This window comes from Phodopus roborovskii, unplaced genomic scaffold (assembly GCF_943737965.1).
Source record: "Phodopus roborovskii unplaced genomic scaffold, PHOROB, whole genome shotgun sequence".
NCBI classification, from domain to species: domain Eukaryota; kingdom Metazoa; phylum Chordata; class Mammalia; order Rodentia; family Cricetidae; genus Phodopus; species Phodopus roborovskii.
Genome location: NW_026126636.1, coordinates 5,968,001 through 5,985,601, shown reverse-complemented (window position 1 = coordinate 5,985,601; position 17,601 = coordinate 5,968,001). Strand labels below are relative to the sequence as shown.

The window sequence follows — 17,601 nt, the reverse complement described above, 5'->3', positions numbered from 1 at the left end:
GGCGCTCCGATTGGATTGGTAGCCCGCCACGCGCGCCCCTCAGGGAACTCGTCCAGGGTTGTAAATTTTACAGTTTGAGATAAGGATACCCGAGGTCGCGGAAGGCTTGAATGGCTCTACTCTCGGGAACATGAAAGCAAAAGGCCTGTTTCCCTTTCCCACTCTCTGCTTTATAAAATTAAATTTGTTGTTTTTGAGGCAGGGTCTCGATATGTTTGTTTGTAGTTCACCCTGGCATGTTGGTCCTGCTTCCCTCCTTCCTTGTAAGGTTAACAGGCCTCTCTAGGAGAAACAGGCGCCATTGAGAAACTGAATCCTAGGGGAGAGGCAAGCAGGCAGGCCGGCCTTGGGTGTGACTTGGCCATTCACCAGCACATGTTCTGCCAAGTTGGTTTTCCATCTATGTAACTGGGGTCCTAGTAATGATCCTTTAAATTCTGTGTGCATGGTTGTTTTGCCTGCATGTGTGTATGTGAACCTCACGTGTGCTCTGTGCCCATGGAAGTCAGAAGGCGGCATAGGATCCTCCACAAGTCGAGTTTCGGGTGGTTGTGAACAGCCATGTGGGTGCTGCGAACTGAACCCAAGTCTTCTTCTGTAAGAGCGAGTGCTCTTAACCACTTAGCCACCACACCAGCAAAATGGGGCCTCACTATGTATTCCAGGCTGACCTTCAACTGAAGATGCACCTCTCTGCCTCCTGAGGTCTGGCACTACAAGTTTATGCCACACCCGATCTTTCAAACACTCACTCTTAAAGACATCTGTGAAGATTAGTTGTATTAATCAACTTATGTGAAATATGCTTCAAAATCACATAGGGCTCAATACATCCTCAGTTAAGAATAATGTAAAGTGGTAGCCCACGCCTTTAATCCCAGCACCCAGGAGGCAGAGGCAGGCGGATCTGTGAGTTCTAGGCCAGCCTGGTCTACAGAGTGAGTTTCAAGACAGCCAGGGCTACACAGAGATACCCTATCCTAAAAAACAATAAGTGGGTGGCTGGAGACAAGGCCTAACTGTTAAGAGCACTTTTCAAAGGTCAGTTCCTTGCACTGATCTCCAGAGGCTCATTAGCACCAGAGGACCCACCATACACTTCTGGCCTCTTTGAGCACCCCTACACACACACACACACACACACACACACCTGTTTAAAGCCAGGTCTGGTGTCTTAAACCTGTGTTCCCATAGGAAGATGGCCCCAAGTTCATGTGTGGGTTAGCTCACAACCACTTGTATCTTCAGCTCACATGCATGTACCCACAAATAAAAATCTTTTGCCAAAAAAAAAAACCTGGGCTACTAGCCTTGACTCCCTTTTTCCTTTCCATACAGGGGCCTTAACTCAGGCCATTGCTCATGCCAAGCATGTGTTTGACCACAGAGCTTTATTCCCAGCTTGCTTTTCAACTCCAGATATAGATCTATGCCGTCAGGCTGGAGAGACGGCTCAGCGAGCGCTTGTTGCTCTAATGGAGGACCTGGGTTCCCAGCAACCATAATGGCTCACAGCTGCACCCCCAGTTCCAGGGGATCTGATGCCAGGCAACCAGGTGGCACACATACACACGTATATGGAAGCAAACACTCATAAAAAAAAAAAAAAACCTACGAACTCTTTCAAAGCATCTATTATCCCCCCCCCACTTCTCCACAGGGAGCAGCTTCCTGCCAGCTTGTCCCCTTCGCCAGCAGTATTCGCCACACAGCTACAGCTAGCCTTTGAAAATCCAAATCATCCCCCCCCCAGGCTTCCCGTGGCCCCTCCTCACTCAGGGTCACAAAGCCCATACAATGTCATGAGAAGCTGGGACCACCCTGTCACCGTCCCAGCCCCTTGTATTCCCCTTGCTTAACTCCACTCCCAACTTAGCAGGTGTATCCCTGCCTTAGTGATGGGTGCGGGCTGAACCCTGCACACACCCACAGAACCCTCATCTGCAGTTTTATTCAAAGGCCTTTGTCCACTGCAGTGCCACCAGCAACTACAGGGCTGGACGCATGCTAGGTGTTTAGTAACAAAAGACAGCTAGGTGGTCAGTTAGGGACTAACAGATGTAAAAGGAAAGAACGGGAGCCCAGCACTTATGGCCAACAAGCGACAGGACGCACCAATGCAAAATAAGACCAGGCCAAGACACTGTCACAGACATTTCTTGGAGCAGATCTCAAGCCCCCCCCCAATGACAAGGTTGGGTCTTTTGCGCCCCCCCCCATGCTCCCTCCACTTCAGCCTGCACTGACACTAACAATATCGAGGTCACAGACTGGCTTGGAATCATGATCAGGAAGATAAATGTTGGCGTGCCTCCCCCAAAATCTGGGGGGCAAGCATCCAATCTGAGAGGCAAGCAGCTGGAAAATTGGGGGGCTCCAGGGTCTGAGGTCTCCCTGGCTTCCAGGGTTCAGCCCTCCACGCACCCCAGGTATGGGGGCAATGAAAGGTAATCATGGATCAGAGGTGGGTGTCAGCAGGGGACAGGGCTGGGGACCTGGGAGAGGGGGTACTGGGAGATGGAGACCAGGGAACCTTCCCCAGTCCCCACTGCTTAATCTGAAGATCTCACAGCACCATACAGCACTCTGGTCCCCCATCCCACCCCTTCCCAAAACGAGGTAGGTTAAGAATGGAGCTTCCCCTGCTCACCATGGAAGGGGGAGACCGAGGCACAGAGAGGGGGCTGGGGACCCAGGCTGCCCCAGCCCCCAGTTACCCCGCCCTCAGCTCTGGTGGGTCTGACAGTGACGAGAGCTGGACGGAGTGGGGAATGGGAGGGACACCCCCGTCCCCCCCCCCCATTTTCTCTCACCGTCCCAGGGTCTGGTTGGGAGAGCTGAATCACAGGTTCCGGATACAATAAATAGTTAATAATTTAAAGAAAGTGACACAAATATTAATCCCTTGAGTCCCCCAAGGCCACCCAAGCCTGGGTAAGAAGGAATGGTTATGTGCACATTCCCAGGTACTTAGGGCCAGTTGTAGGTCCTAAGCCCATAATCCATCAAGACTGCGTTGGCTCGGAGACCTTGGTTGCCCTATCCAGTACACCAGATCCTAGGTACAGTGAACACCCCATTCTTGGAGAAAAGAGGTTGTGGCACCCCTTTTCTCCAGGAGAACACACAGGGAAGTGCCATGAAACAGTGCCAAGCGTTCCAGAGCCATTCCCAACTGAGACAAAGGGGGCTAGCGAGAGATGGATCTGAACTAGGGGTTACGGCGTGGGAGACTTGCAAGGTTAGGGATGGCAGGGCCTTCTGTGGAGCAGTAGCGAGCCCCAAAGGTACTGTGGTACAAAATAGAGAAGGGTAGGCCTTCCTCACATGATCCTGCTACCTGCCTCTGCTCAGCAGCCTGTACAATCCTGTGGCAAACCAGGCCCTAGAGGTGGGAGAGGGAAACTCATAGGGTCCAGGATTCCAGCAGTCTGAATGCACACTGGCACAAGAGTCCCCGGGAAAAAGAGGAAATCTGGATGTTGCCGGACTTTGCTGTCCGGTGGGCCTCTGGATGACTGGACTCAGGGGGATTGTGTGGTGAAGTATTTGAGGGCTCCATCTGTCTAGAAGTCTATCAAATCTGGCATCTAAAGGTTCTAAGGCCTTGGGGCATCTTGCTTCTGAACATCTCTGGTATAGAGGGACCAAGGTCTCAGGCCAAAAACAATCTCAAGATTGTGGGGGCTTGAACCCTGCACCTAGGGGTCGATTGGCGTCTCAGTCTTAGACCCAGTGCTCTGAAAGCACCTTGGAGTTGCTCAGAGCTGAGTCAAGGGATGAAGGAGAGGCCTGCATTACCATGAGCACTGCATCTTCTGAGATCCAGGCTCCCACCCAGCTGGATGGGGATTGGGAAACATTGATAGAAGCTATGTTTCCAGAACATTTGGATTCTTAAAAGTCAGGCTCCAGGAAAACCAGAAGGCTATCTAAGCACTTGAAACCAGTGCATTGGGCCCAAGGTGCTGGTGGCCTTCAGCCATACATCTGAGGGTACCAGGCACCTCAGAGACCATCCATGAGACCCAAGTTCTCAAGTACTGCTGGCTTAGAGTGGGCGTTCCGTTCCTGGCTCCTAGGGCATCTTGGTATCTGATATCTGGGCCTCGCTGAGCTCTGAAAAGGGCCTCCCAAGCTATTTTGGTCAGGGAACACCTCTTATTTGGGGATATCTGAGGGCTTAGTGCATTTTAAGTCTGGGGTATGAAAGTAACTGAGTCACTTGCACATGAAGTGATGGTAAGATCTGTGGACTCTCAGGAGTGGGTAGACTTCAGGTCAGGATCTGTGATTACAAACCATCCGGGAGGATTTGGTGTTGCCCGGTTCCGGGGCTATAAGAACATCCAGATGTATATCAGGTCTCAGGTGAAAAGTCAGGGACCATTCTCCGGTGATTCTATGTCCTCTGACCTCAAGGTCTAAGTCATTTGAGAAAGGGTCAGGTTTTAGTAACTCCTGACTAATTTGGGGGCTGTGATATGTGTGTTTACAATGGCAAGTATGACCTGGAGTCTGGGTTGGGTGTTTAGATAGTCAGGGTCCAAGATCCCTAGATCTCAGAGGTGTGAGCTCCTAGCCCTCTGAGATGCAATGTTTGGAGATGTCATGAGTCTCCTCAGTGGGGAAGAGGGAGGGAGAATCCAGAATTCAGGACTCCTGGGTCCACTTGACAGACATCCTGATGAAGCTGGGTCTGGGATCTTAGTCCTAGGTATGGGGTCCAGGTACCAGATCTGGGATCTCTCAAATCCATTCAAACTCCAAGTTCCAGACGTACCTAAGTTTGGGTTTTAGGTTCCTACGGAGTTCAGGGTTCTGGACCCTCCAATTTGGGTCTTCAGACTGACTTTAAAACCAGCCCAACGATCCTCACCGTGCAGCCTCCTCATGGCGACCCCCGCAGCCTGCACAGCCACATCGTGCCGCAACCCAGTGACAGGCGCGCAGGGGTGCGTAGCAGCAGAGGCAGGGCACTGCCAAGGACAATGCAGCCAGAGCAGCCCAGCGCGCGGCAGGGCGTGGGTGGCCTGGCTCACAAGCGCAGGGGTCCGAGAAGTCGCCCTCGGCGTCCGACAGGCAGTGATACAGCAAGCTCTCAGCGCACCACAGGCAGCTGAGCCTGCGCACTAGCAGGCGACCTGGGTCTGGGGCCTCTGCACAGCGACCACCACGCCCATCTGCACGGCGGCGGAAGAGTGCTCGGCAGTGCACACAACGTGCAGCCTCCTCGGCCTCCGGGGAGGCCTTGGCCGGTGCAGGGGTGGGACCCGGACCTGGGGGTGGACGAGCAGGGGGTGCTGGGGGTGCAGCCTCAGTGAGAGGGGCAGGAAGTGATACTGGGGGACCCAGGGCTGCACCCCTCAATGCACCAGTCTTGGCAAAGCCCACAACGCAGGTAGACAGGGGAAGAGGTGCTGGTAGTCCGGTTCGCCGGTAGTCCTCATAGCCACGGCCGCCCCAGCCCTGGCTCCCTGCCCCGGCTAGAGATTCTGAGGGTTCTGGAATCCCAGTGAACTGTAGAAGCGGAGGATAGCTCTGCAAAGCCAAGGGACAAGGTCAGGTTAGGGACATCTGGAACTCAAAAAGTCCCCATAGGCTACCCAGGTTCAGAAGACCCCAAATCCCATAATGTAATCACAGGCATCAGCTAGGAGGGACCATGTCCCTCCAAAACCCTCTTGGGTTCGGAGTTTAGACTTCCAGCCTATTCCTCAGCCAAGACCCTGAGCCCTCAGAGACAGATGAATGTAGGCAGCAAGCATACACCTGAAGGACCTTGTGGCTTAAGCCTTCCCAATTCGGTCAAATTCAACCCCCAGGTCCTCCTTCGGGATAAAGGAAACAGTTTTAAAGAGTCTTTCCATGAGTTCCAGCATCTTCTAACACATTTGAAAATCTGTGCATGTCCTTCCTCGAGCCCCTGTACAAACTAGACGGCCCTCAAATCCCCCAGAGAGACAGAGACACTTGGAAGCTCCAGCAGAGACACTGGAGCCCCAGCAGCATCTAGAGCATCTTCTACATGACATGCCAGGCACGCTATCACTAGCCACTCCTCCTACCCCCAAACCCAGACCTCTTTCCTTCTATCACCTACAGCTCAGGCAAGGCTGGCCATTTCCTGAGATCTGTGTCCCTTCTCATTCAGTAGGGCTTCAGCTTGGGTCACTTTATGAAAGCCGCCCAAGTCCCGGGAAGCCAGCCATACCTGAGCAGAGGAGCGTCTCCGTTGTGGAGGCGTGGCTGGTGGGAAGGCAGAGGTCGACTCCACCGTGACAATGGGAGCTGCAACAGCTGTGGGAGGAGTCTCCTGGCGGCTGTGACTGGAGGAGGAGTCGCTGTCCACGTGGGACTGAGGGAGATTGGAGATGCCTTAGTGCAGGGAGTTCTCACCCCCGCCCCTCCCATGGAGAGCAAGAACTCTGTGATCAGGAGGCTTGGGCTCAAACCTTTGTTCTGTGTGACAAGTGGGCTCACCTCTGAGCCTCAGTGATCTCCTCTGTAAAATGGGGGATCATCACAGTTCCTATTGGTAAGTATTTGTTCAGGACACTGTCAAGGGTCCAGCACCCGTCTTACAGCGCCCCCTACATCGGAGCCTCCATGCAGTCCCCATCCTAGCTCCTTGCTAGTGGATTCTGGGCCAGGGCTCTACCATTTAGCTGCACCCCCGCCCCCCCCCCCAGCCCTTTACTGGTGGATTCCACCACGTCACATCCACAACCCTTGGTTATTTCATAAGAGTCTCACCCAGCCCAGGCCTCGAACGCAGATCATCTCGCCTTCCCTCAAGAGTAGCTGGGAATACAGGTGTGTGCCACCTGACTCTGGATGTGGGTATTATCTCAACCAGACTCCTCAGATCACCAACCTACAGGCCATCCGCCATCCTCTCCCTCCCCAGATGCTTTCTTCCTGCCTCATTTTCACCACAGCTCAAAGGGATCTCTTCCCTGCCCAAGCCCCCCCTTACTAGTCCCACTTCTCAGGCCCTCTGTTCCCCTTTCTGTAAGCTGGACATAACTCCTACTGATCCGTTCACAGCCTTCAGGCTACAGCTACAGTGAGCCACAGCACACCAGATACAAAGGCCACTATGGCAGCCTCCGGCTTTGAAGAAGGGCCCCATAGACAGGGACTGTGTGACTGCTGGAGGGCCACCTCTATCCCACACGACCTTGAGAATTTCTTTGACCCAAGGCTCCTAGTATTCTCAGAAACGCCCAGAATGCATCTGGACGTCCTGTGCCTCGTTTCTCATCATTTCATCAATGAACACTTAACGTGGACCAGGCACTGTTTTAGGGACTGGAGGTGAAGCGAGGAACTAGCAAAAGTTGGCCTACAATAACTGATGTGCTAGCGTGAAAGACAGTTAGGAAACTAACAGACAGGAAAACTGCCTTAAAGGTTGTAGTGGGGAGTCGAACCAGATAAGAGACATTGGAAATTGTCATGGGGACAGGAGTGGCTTGCAAAGGTTTTGTTTTTGAGACAAGCTCTCTCTATGTAACCTTGGTTGTCCTAGAACTCACCCTATAGACCAGGCTGTCCTCAAACCCACACAGACACAGATCTGCCTGTCTTACAAATGCTGGGGTTAAAGGCATGCATAACTATGTCCAGCCAGAGAAGGACTTTCATGTCTTCCAAACCTGCCTCGAACTTGTAACATAGCCCAAGGATGACCTTGGATTTAGATCCTCCTGCCTCCACCTCCCTATTGCTGGGATTCTGAATGCCAGCCAGAGAGTCCAAAGCCAGGGCTGTGCTTGCTAGACATGCCGAATCCCCAGCCTGAGAATGCAATTTTAAATAGGTTGCTTGGTGAAGCCACCAAGAAGACATTTGCATAGAGCCTCAAAAGAAATGATAAGTCAGAAGGGCCCCAGGACAGGAATAGATCAACCCTGTTGCAATGAGAGGAAGGAGTCTGGTGTGACTAGAACAGGGTAAGAGGGGTGAGGGGGATCAGCCCAGGCCCAGATGGATCCCATGTGCCACACCTTGAGTGGAGGAGCCCTGGGAAGGTTCTGAGTAGGGAAATTGTATAATTTGACTCAGCCATCGATAAGAGCATTTGGCACCCTCCCCACCCAAATGTGGGCTCATTCATTCTAGGGGTCAGGAGAGTGACAAAGAGAAGCTGTGGAGATGGTTCAGTTGGGAGATAAGGTTGGACACTATTGGGTGGAAAGCAGATTTGATCATTTTGAAAGTAGAACATGGGCTTGAGCTGTCACTCAGTGGTAGAGTCCTTGCCTAGCATGTACAACACCTTGAGTTTGAGCCCCAATACTGAGAAAGAAAGAAACAAATAAAGGAAGGGAGGGAGGGAGGAATTAGAAAGAGGACTAGAGAGATAGCTCAGCTTTAGTTAAAACCACTGGCTGCTCTTTCAGAGGATCCTGACTCAATTCCTTTACCCACCTGGCAGCTTACAACCAGCTGTAACCCAATTCCAGGGTTATCTAACATTGTCAGGCCTTCTTGGGTACTAGGCACACAAGTAGCTGCACCTACATACATGTAGGTGAATCTCTCTCTCTCTCTCTCTCTCTCTCTCACACACACACACACACACACACACACACACATCTATATCTATTTATTTATTTTTCAAAGAAAGAAAGCAAAGCCCGCATTGTGACAGATCAGTGGGAAGCAGGCAAACACAAGAACCAGCCAGGCATGGTGGTGCACACCTGGAAGCCCACACTTGGGAGACTAAGATGGATGGAAGGATCATGAGGTCCAGGCTAACGTCGTCTCCTGACAGAACCATTGCCACAGCTCCTCACTGTCACCCCTCCCCTGACTCCTACCATCAGCTCTTCCAGCAGAGCCAAGAAGATTCTATTGATGGTTAACTGACATCACACTCTTCCCTCACTCAGAGCCCTCTATGGCTCCATCACTCAAGGTAAAGGAAAAAGCCCTTACAGTGGCACATAAAATGCCACACAATCAGTCCCTAGGTCACATGATCTCAGCTGTTCTTAAAAAAAAAAAGAAAAAGCCAAAGACGTCAAGGATGGTTCCAAGTTTACAAGCCTGCAGCTTGGGCAGTAACTAGAACATAGAATTATTAATTCATAGCCAGGTGGTGCTGGTGCAAGCCTTCAATCCCAGCACTTGGGAGACAGAGGCAAGCAGATCTCTGAGTTCCAGGCCTACCTGATCTACAGACAGGGCTCTGCAGAGAAACCCTGCCCCCCCCCCAAACAAACAAACAAATAAAATCAATTCATTTATGTATGCATTTATTTGAATGCTTATTGCTTTTTATATTTTCTCTTTTCCTCTGACTTTCACAGTGGACTAAAGCACCAAGAAAAAAAAAAAAGGAGTTTGTTTTGCTTACTAATATATCCCTGGTGCCTAAAACATGGCCTGGTGCTTTGTAAATACCCTTGAACAAACGCATGAGTCATGACAAAAGAGAAAAATAAGCGGAGTGTAAGGGTGCACCGCTGTAAACCCACCACGCACGGGGATCCAAGCTGCAGCAGCCTAGGCCACAGAACCTGCTCCACCACACCCCACCCTACCCCCAAAAATAGGAAGGAAAGAATGAGCAATGAGCAAGCAAGCCACGAATGGTGACACACCAGTAATCCCAGCACTCAGGAGGGACTAAATCCAAGGTCATCCCAAGAAACATGTGGAGCTCTGAGGCTAGCCTGGGCTCAATTAGACCCTAGCTAAAAATAAATTGATAGATAAATATAAAAGGTTAGAAAAATGAGCATAACCATGGTTGAAGTGCCACTATCCATTTGGGCCTATTTTGTGTCCCCAACATGTGGGTGCTTGCCAGCTCCACAGCTCGAATTCAGGAATATGTGTAGGTTAGAACCACCCCCCACCCTCCCATGGCAGACCCCAAGACTCACCGTCAGAGGGCAGGGGGTCTCTGCAGTGTCCTGGGAAGGGGAGGAGGAGGAAGAGGAAGAGGAGGGAGTGAGCGAGCCTAGGGCAGGGAGAGAGTCAGAAGTGAGTCCCCGGGCTTCTCTTGTGTCCCCAAGCCTGGGAATCTGTGCCTACACCACTCACCTCGGCTGAGGGCAGCCAGTGCAGCTAGAAGACTCTTCTGGAATTCATCAGCCTCTGCAGGACTCTGAAATGTCAGCCCAAACTTGCAGTCCCCCAGGCTCCAGTGGTGGAAGATAGGGTTCACTTTGTTGTAAACCAAGCCTGGCTTCAAGGTACACTCCAAGGTGGTCTGAGGGGCAGGATGGAGCTAGGTCACATCACCCTAGCCATGTCCGTGACTTTCAACCCCGGCCCCTCTGTATATCCCAACTACTTTATCCTCAACTCCAGGTGTACCTAAACACAACCCAGCATACCCAAATCTTAGGGGACATATCTCTGATTCGGCAATATTCCTTCAATCCTTTGATTTCTATACTCATCTAATTTCTTCCTCTGTTGTTCCAGTAGGAACCTCAAATCTTCTTAAATATTAAAAAAAAAAATTCACTTTTTCTCATAACCTAACATGTTCTGATGGAAAAGCATTATTTCACACTCTACTAAACGTATCAAAATATTATAGCCAGTTGCCGTCTGATGTCTCAAGAATCCCCTGAAAACTGACCCAGAGAGATGAGCCTTCTATGCAGCCCACCCCTTATCTGATACCAGCACTTGCTCTCCACTCTTCCCCCTGCCCCGCTTTGAAATGCCTGCCTTTGCCAAGCCTTCCTTCTGCAAAAAGGCCTCACTACCTAACCCAGGTAGTAACGAGACCCGACTTCCCCTGCCACAGTGTCCGGAGTGCTGGGATTAGCAGCAAGTGACACATAGGACTGCCAATCATGCGTGACACTTCTAAGCAGACCCCACAAATGCCTCCAGATACAAGGGCCTGTTGGTCGAGGGCATCTCTGAACAAGATGGAGCTAGACGAGAGTTCTGAGAGGAGAAGGGACAGGACGTGAGGTGGGTGTGAGCTGGGTCGTTGTGCACAGACCAGGGTTGGAGGATGAGCAGGAGCAGGGACAGGAAGGCCACTACTGAAGGCTGGTGACAGAATAGCCAGAGAAGCATCGGACACAAGTTTCCCAATACCCCACCCCACTCCCAAATCCCAGCTCTTAATTCACAAGCCAGACACTCGTTCCAAACTCCATCCCACGGCCCACTTCGAGTCCCCAGAGGTAGAGGAACAACGTGACCTCTCCTTCCCCCCGCCCAGGCCCTTCCCTCCCTCCCCAGGGTTCATCCCATTCCCACACCCCAGGGTGGCTCACTTTCTGGTCCCGAAGCCGCTCCCCGTGGATGACGTAGTGCCCCTGGCGGGCCCCCCCCTCGGGCCTGGCCCCTCGGACCCGACATACGCTCACCTGGCTGAGGCCCCCGCCCCCCACAGGCAGCCAGCCCCCACTGGAGTCATCTCGGGCCATCACCACGGCTCGGACCCGCACCATGTACCTAGAGGAGGTGGGGAGGACAGGGACAACACAGGCCGTGAACTCGAATCTTGCTCGGGATTTTAGCGTTCCTCTGGCCCTGCTCTCCTCTTTTACCTCCTACGTCTGGATTTACCTTACCCGCAAGCCATCAATGCCCCCCACCCCTTGCCCACTTTCTTCTACCATGGCTTCTTTTTTCTTGGTGACATCTGGCCCACCTACCTTCTCCGTGTCTACCTTTTCCCACCATACCCACCCTGTCAGCCTCTACTCCCATCCCACCCCCATAGCCTGCGTTGGCCACTTCCCTCCCCCTACTTCTCCCCTCAACCCCAGTCTCCTTCCCGGTCTCTCATCACAGACCCATAGCCCCACCCATTGTCCCCCCTCACAGCTGGGTTCCTGCGCATATCTATTTTCTCTGGACCCATCGACTCAGCTTCCGTGCCCCCAACACTGCCTCCGCACCCCAGTCGCCCAGGCCACTAGCTGGGTAAGAAGCCTCGGCTCTTTCCCCCCACCCTTTCCCGGATTTATGAATGAGACCGGATGCAAAGCTCACTGAGTCACCCAGCAACCGGGAGATGGGCAGGGAGCAGAGAGAGAACCAGAAATGGCCAGAAAGAGAGGCCGAGAAGGAGATGGAGGCAGAGGAAGCCAGCAACCGGCGACCGAAAAGATCCAAGGAGCATTTCATTCACAAAAACCAAGGCTGCTCCCTTTGGTCTCAGTTGAGGGACGCCAAAGAAGAGAGATGGGAGGGGGAGATAATAATCCATCCCCTCACCCTCCCCAGGCATTCAGAAACATTTTACCCCGCCCCCAGTTTAGGGGATGTAGCCCTCCGCCCAGCAATCAGGATTAGCATCCAGTCCCACTGCCCCCCCCCCCAGCTCAGGGACCCTGGAGTCCCAACCCTAGGGACCCAGGCGACGAGTTCTGGCCCCCTCCCCCACCTGCAGGCTGTCGGGTTTCCCCAGCCTTTCAGGAGGGGAAGGGGCGGCCACAGCGCCCCCAGCCCCCTTTTCTCAATGGGATGGGATTTTGTGAATGAGCGGTCACGTGACACTGCTTCCTTTGTCCGCCCGCCTCCCCCAACAACAGGTGAAGCAGGGAGAGAGGGCAGGGGTCTCCCCGAAAGGCCTAGTTGAGGTGGAGCACTGAGATCTCGGGGTGTCCTATGTTACCCACACATCTATTTTCCCAGGGAGAGTAGTCCTCAGAGTTCCTCAATGGCGAGGGTCCACGATGGAATTTTGTGAATGGGGCATCCTCGGAAGAAGTCCAGGACCCCCGAATGGAAACTGGTACCCCAGATGGCTACCGCGTAGATTGGGCCCCCACCCCCTTGTTATCCCAGCCGGTGTCCGCGGGGTGCAAGGGTGGGCAGAGGGGTGCAGCTGCGGTCCTGGCTGCCCCCTCACCCGGGCAGGCGGTCTCGTCAGCCCCCCGCCCCCTCGCCGCTCTGGGCACCTGCCTGGGAGGCTCCGGCCGGGCTCCGAGCGGCGGCGACGCGGCCTCCTCCTCCTCCTGTTCGCTCCCGCTCCCTCGCTGGCTCCGGCGGCGCTGGAGACGGGCACCGGGAGCCGGGGCGAGGGGGGAGGGAGGGGGAACCTGGAAGACGTGTGGGGGGGAGGGGGCGGCTTGGGGGAGGGGTAGGAGCAAAGCGGGCGGACTTGCCCGCTGGGTCCTAGAGCCCGGCTCGGGCTACAGTGAACACCCCTTATAGTCCCCATTTTCTCGGGACCCCGAGGGGAATTCTCCACTTTCCCACTTATCTGAACGGTTGGTCCCTGATGATGTGAGAAGGGAACAGAGGTAGGGCCTGGTGTCAGGATTCCAGAAAGAAGGTGGTCCACGGTCTGGGCTCTGAATGGGAGGGGCGGGATGCCTGGCAGGGTTCGAAAAGGGGAGGGGCCTGGGAGCCTGAGTAAGGAGGAGGCTTGGACGCTGAAGGAACCGAGAGGGTGCGTCACGGAAGGGGCGGGAGGGTGGGCCTTCTGAGCCATCCGAGCGAAGACAGGGTCTTGGAAAGAGATGCTGCCTGAACTTAGCAAGGCGGATCTTGGAGATAAATTCCCTTAGGGGCAGGTCAGATAAAAGGCCCAAAAGGAGGAGATACGTAGCGGTGTTCGCAATGGGCGGGGTCCGGGGAGGGGCTTAACGGAGAGGGCGGGGCATTCATTATAAAGGGGTGGGGCATAAGGCGAAGGGGGCTTGCACATCGGGTAGACACCCTAGTATTTCTAAGGGTGAGCTAGGTTCGAAGGGCTGCACTCAAACTGGTCCACGAGGGGCGTGGTCTCGAGCTCTGGGCGTGGCCTAGATCTCGGGGGTCGTCCTCGCTGTCTCGCCCACTTGCCTTCACCCGCACACCCGTTCTTTTCGGTTATTTTCTGCTACGGCCGTTCCCCGCCCTGCCCTGGGTCCACGGGGCCGTGGTCTGATCTTTGGTCGGCTGTAGGAGTCGGTGAGTGGGGTCTACTGAGCGGAGGAGCCGGGGCGGAGCTTGAGGAAAAGGGGTGGAGCCTAAGTTAAGATCTGTCACAAACGCCGAGCGGGAAAAGTTTAGGAGGCTTGAGGATTTGCTGCTGTCGGAGAAGAGTGAGGGATCCAAATGATCGACAGAGGGAGACGGTGGGTGATCGGAGGGTTAGGATGGAAGGAATGGGGGACTAGATAGACCACAGTCCTTTGTATTTGATTTGCTAGGCAGAAGCGGACCTGACCCTGGTGGGGGCGGGGTGTGGATGCGGCCCGATTCTTTGACAATCGGGGGCGGGGCTTAGGCCTCAGGGACCTGGTTAGAGTGTTTGGGTAGAAGCCTGGATTTCTTGTTGGCTACTGGGCATAACCATCATTACCGGTGTGGTTTAATACTCAACAGAGAGGCTGGCAAGAACCGATCCCCGAAGCTTGGAGGTCCCGGGTGTGGCCAAAGTGTTAGGGATGTGATCTAACAGCCAAGGAGTCAGGGTTGGCACCTTAGTACATTAAGAAGTTGGGTTCCAAGAGTAAGAACCGCGGTTTTGAGAGCATGGGGAAGTGGGCGTGGCCATGACGAATCGGAGAACTGGAGACTTAAAGAGACGGGGGCTGCGAGAATATTAAAGGACAGGGCAGACCAATGCAGACAGGGACAGTCCAAGAACAGCCGGAGCCGTGGAGTCCCCGCAGAACCCGCCCACTGACTGGTGGAAGTTTATTTAACCACAGTCTCCGACCTCCGTCGAAAATGGGGAACGTGCAGTCGGAGCCTTCCGCGGGCGGGGGCTCCCGAAAAGAGCAGGCCTCGGACCGCGCATCCGACTCCCGCAGGACGCCTCTGGTGGAGCCCGAGGTGACCCCCTCATCCCCAGCCATGCGCCTGGCTCGAGGGCTGGGCGTCTGGTTCCCTGGCAGTTCCGGGCCCCCGGGACTCCTGATACCCCCGGAGCCCCAGGCCTCACCCTCGCCCCTGCCCCTGACCTTAGAACTGCCCTCGCCAGTGACACCCCCTCCAGAGGAGGCGGCTACGGCGACGGTCTCCACACCGCCCCCACCCCCCGTGGGGACCCTGCTGCCCGCGCCATCTAAGTGGCGAAAGCCCACGGGCACTGCAGTGCCTCGGATCCGCGGCCTCTTGGAGGCGAGTCATCGTGGCCAGGGTGACCCTCCGAGCCTCCGCCCGCTGCCGCCGCTGCCCCGGCAACTGCCCGAAAAAGAACCGGTCCCGAGGGCCCCAGCCCCACCTCCGACGCTCCTGGAGCCTCGGAAGCAGCTACCGCCAGCACCTCCGCCTTGCGACCAGCAGTCCCCGAGCCGCAGAATCACTCTGGCCTCGTCGGCCACAAGCCCCCCAGAAAGCCAGGTCAGACACGGCAGCGAGGGCCAGGCGGCCGGGGGAGCCCGCGGAGGGGCGCCTCCCCAAGCCGGAGAGGGTGAAATGGCTCGGTCTGCTACTTCCGAGTCCGGCCTGAGCCTGCTGTGTAAAGTCACCTTCAAGTCGGGGCCCCACTTGTCCCCCGCGTCGGCCTCAGGCCCCTTAGCAGCCAAAGCCTCACAGGGCGCCGGCGGTGGCGGAGGACTGTTTGCCTCTTCGGGAGCCATCTCTTATGCTGAGGTCCTGAAGCAAGGGCCCCAACCTCCTGCAGCCACTCGTCCTTTGGCAGAGGTCCCTCGAACAGCTCAGGAAACCGAGGGCGGTGATGGAGATTGTGAAGGGTGTTCTGGTCCCCCTTCGGCGCCTGCTCCCCTTGCCCGAGCTCTACCACCACCCCCTTACACCGCCTTCCCAGGTTCAAAGCCCAAATTCGACTGGGTGAGCCCTCCCGATGGCACTGAACGGCACTTCCGATTCAACGGGGCAGTCGGGGGAATCGGGGCACCCCGACGGCGCACAACCACACTCTCAGGGCCTTGGGGCTCCCCTCCACCAAGGTCAGGTCAGACGCATCCAGCTTCAGGGCCTCGGAGGCCCACACCTGCCTTGCTGGCGCCACCCATGTTCATCTTCCCGGCGCCCACCAATGGCGAGCCTGTACGCCCAGTGCCTCCAGGCCCGCAGCAGACACCTCCGTTGCCACCGCCACCGCCCACACCACCAACCACGCCGCCGCCACCGGTGCCGCCACCCACACCGCAGCCACCAGCACTTCCGAGGACGCCGATACTGGTGGCCCATACACCTATCCCAGACCCTGGCCACGTGGAGCCAGCCTTGGCTCCCACCCCTGCCCCCATTCTGCCTCCTCCTCCGGTGGCTGCAGACCAGGCCCCGCCCCCGCCCCCGCCCCCGCCTCCAGCCCCCGCTCCGGCCACGTCCCCAGCTCCAGCAACCACCACCACCACCACCACCGAGCCATCACCGCCAGTGCCCCAGCCCACCAAGATTCGTACACGCAAGAACAAAGGTCCCCGGGCGGCCCGGGGCGTGATCCGTGAAGAGGTTGTATCTGGAGACGGTCCTCGAGAACTGACTGCGACTCCGGTGGCTGACGGCAGCAGTGGAGGGGGTAGCAGCAGCGGAGCCTCCACAGCTGGGGCCCCCAACAAGGGTGCAGTGCGCCACTGGCCGCCTTTCGAGGTGCTTACTTCTTGTCCCTGCAAGTGCTACTGCCGCCATCAACCCCGTCACCGACGCCTGCCACGCAACGTGTCTGCCTGGTGAGGGAGATAGCAGAGGGCACACTCCCAAGTCCAGCACCCACTTTCCCTGGATAGAGCAAGACTCAACGCTTTGCCATCCTGACCACAGGCTCACCCTTGGTCCCCAACTCTGTAGCTTTCCTGTTGGTCTGGCCATAACCCTGTCCCTAAGACCAGCCAAGTTTTGTTTTGTTTTTTCCAGAGATGGGAAAGGAAGCAACTGTCCTGGGGTGGAGTAAATAATAGGTCCCCATACCTTTTCCCAAACCCCCACAACCACCTACCTGGGACCCAAGGCTTTGGCAACTAGAAGGTAGAGGCCTCATCCTTTGGCTACAAAGGTTACTTTCCCATCAGGGGACATGCCCCTCGGTTTTGTTGCCTTATCTTCCTTTGGGGGTTAGCTAGGGCCCATCACCTTAGGACACTTTCAGGGCTGTCTTTATGCCCACGGGGAAAGTGTAGGCCACGGATAGACACTGTCAATTCTTCCTCCTCCCAGGCTGAGTACACCCACCAACCACCTGAGTGAGCCGCCCTGGGTGGCCACTGTCAAGCTGGCTGGCTCCCTAGTAGCTGGCCTGGAGCGCTACGACTTGCAGGCCACCCATTCCAACTGAGTGCGTCCGCCCAACACCCTCTGCCTCACCTTCCTTGAATAAAGTACCCAGTCTACACAGCTTGCCCGGCTGTCTATCCGTTACCAGGGAAGCTGAGGTGCAGAGATGAGCAAAGCAAGGCCTGTAAAGAACCAACTCCTGCGCACACCAAGGAATGTGTCTGAACCCAAAGCAGTGAGGAGATGCCACACTTCGGCCGGGGTCAGGGTCTTGCTGTCCTTTATGCCACCAATGCTGTGGCTGAGCCACACGGGTCATTCTGGAGCAACAGAGACTTCTTGCAGTCTAAGTTACAAAGTGGCATACCTACATCAGGGCACAAATGGTGGCCCACAGACAAGGTCAATTTCACATGTCATTTGAAAAATTATTTAATCCATGGCCAACATTTGACATGGTGCTTTACTGAAAAAAAAAATCTAGTCCCC

At 55.2% G+C, this 17,601-nt stretch overlaps 2 protein-coding genes across 10 annotated transcripts; one reads left to right on the top strand and one right to left on the bottom strand.

The window, feature by feature from the left end:
• Nucleotides 1–4,614: 4,614 nt before the first annotated feature.
• On the bottom strand, nt 4,615–13,342 carry Spred3 (sprouty related EVH1 domain containing 3). Of its 4 annotated transcripts, none has more exons than XM_051207235.1 (6): nt 12,900–13,342; nt 11,265–11,445; nt 10,063–10,231; nt 9,903–9,979; nt 6,215–6,358; nt 4,615–5,541 (listed from the first exon to the last, which is right to left on the bottom strand). In XM_051207235.1, exons 1-6 carry the CDS (start codon nt 13,160–13,162, stop codon nt 4,876–4,878), a joined length of 1,500 nt encoding a protein of 499 aa, XP_051063192.1. In that variant the 5' UTR covers nt 13,163–13,342; the 3' UTR covers nt 4,615–4,875. The 4 variants fall into 4 exon arrangements, with proteins under 4 accessions (XP_051063192.1, XP_051063193.1, XP_051063195.1 ...); XM_051207236.1 differs by having other exon boundaries at nt 4,616–5,541; nt 11,358–11,445; XM_051207238.1 differs by having other exon boundaries at nt 4,618–5,541; nt 11,358–11,445; nt 12,904–13,044.
• Nucleotides 11,821–17,235, top strand: Ggn (gametogenetin). Of its 6 annotated transcripts, none has more exons than XM_051207233.1 (3): nt 11,821–11,919; nt 14,643–16,571; nt 17,056–17,235. In XM_051207233.1, exons 2-3 carry the CDS (start codon nt 14,662–14,664, stop codon nt 17,171–17,173), a joined length of 2,028 nt encoding a protein of 675 aa, XP_051063190.1. In that variant the 5' UTR covers nt 11,821–11,919; nt 14,643–14,661; the 3' UTR covers nt 17,174–17,235. The 6 variants fall into 6 exon arrangements, with proteins under 6 accessions (XP_051063190.1, XP_051063191.1, XP_051063185.1 ...); XM_051207234.1 differs by lacking the exon at nt 11,821–11,919 and adding an exon at nt 13,377–13,393; XM_051207228.1 differs by lacking the exon at nt 11,821–11,919 and adding an exon at nt 13,630–13,896 and having other exon boundaries at nt 14,314–16,571.
• Nucleotides 17,236–17,601: the final 366 nt, after the last annotated feature.

What these genes read in the sequence shown, in the direction of transcription:
- Spred3 (XM_051207235.1), bottom strand. Translation starts at nt 13,162, where the DNA reads ATGGGGACTATAAGGGGTGTTCACTGTAGCCCGAGCCGGGCTCTAGGA. An exon ending in GGCCGGAGCCTCCCAGGCAG is followed by an intron (nt 11,446 to 12,899) that starts GTGCCCAGAGCG and finishes CACCTCCTCTAG; the next exon opens with GTACATGGTGCGGGTCCGAG. An exon ending in ACTGGCTGCCCTCAGCCGAG is followed by an intron (nt 9,980 to 10,062) that starts GTGAGTGGTGTA and finishes TCCCTGCCCTAG; the next exon opens with GCTCGCTCACTCCCTCCTCT.
- Ggn (XM_051207228.1), top strand. Translation starts at nt 14,554, where the DNA reads ATGCAGACAGGGACAGTCCAAGAACAGCCGGAGCCGTGGAGTCCCCGC. An exon ending in CCACGCAACGTGTCTGCCTG is followed by an intron (nt 16,572 to 17,055) that starts GTGAGGGAGATA and finishes TCCTCCTCCCAG; the next exon opens with GCTGAGTACACCCACCAACC.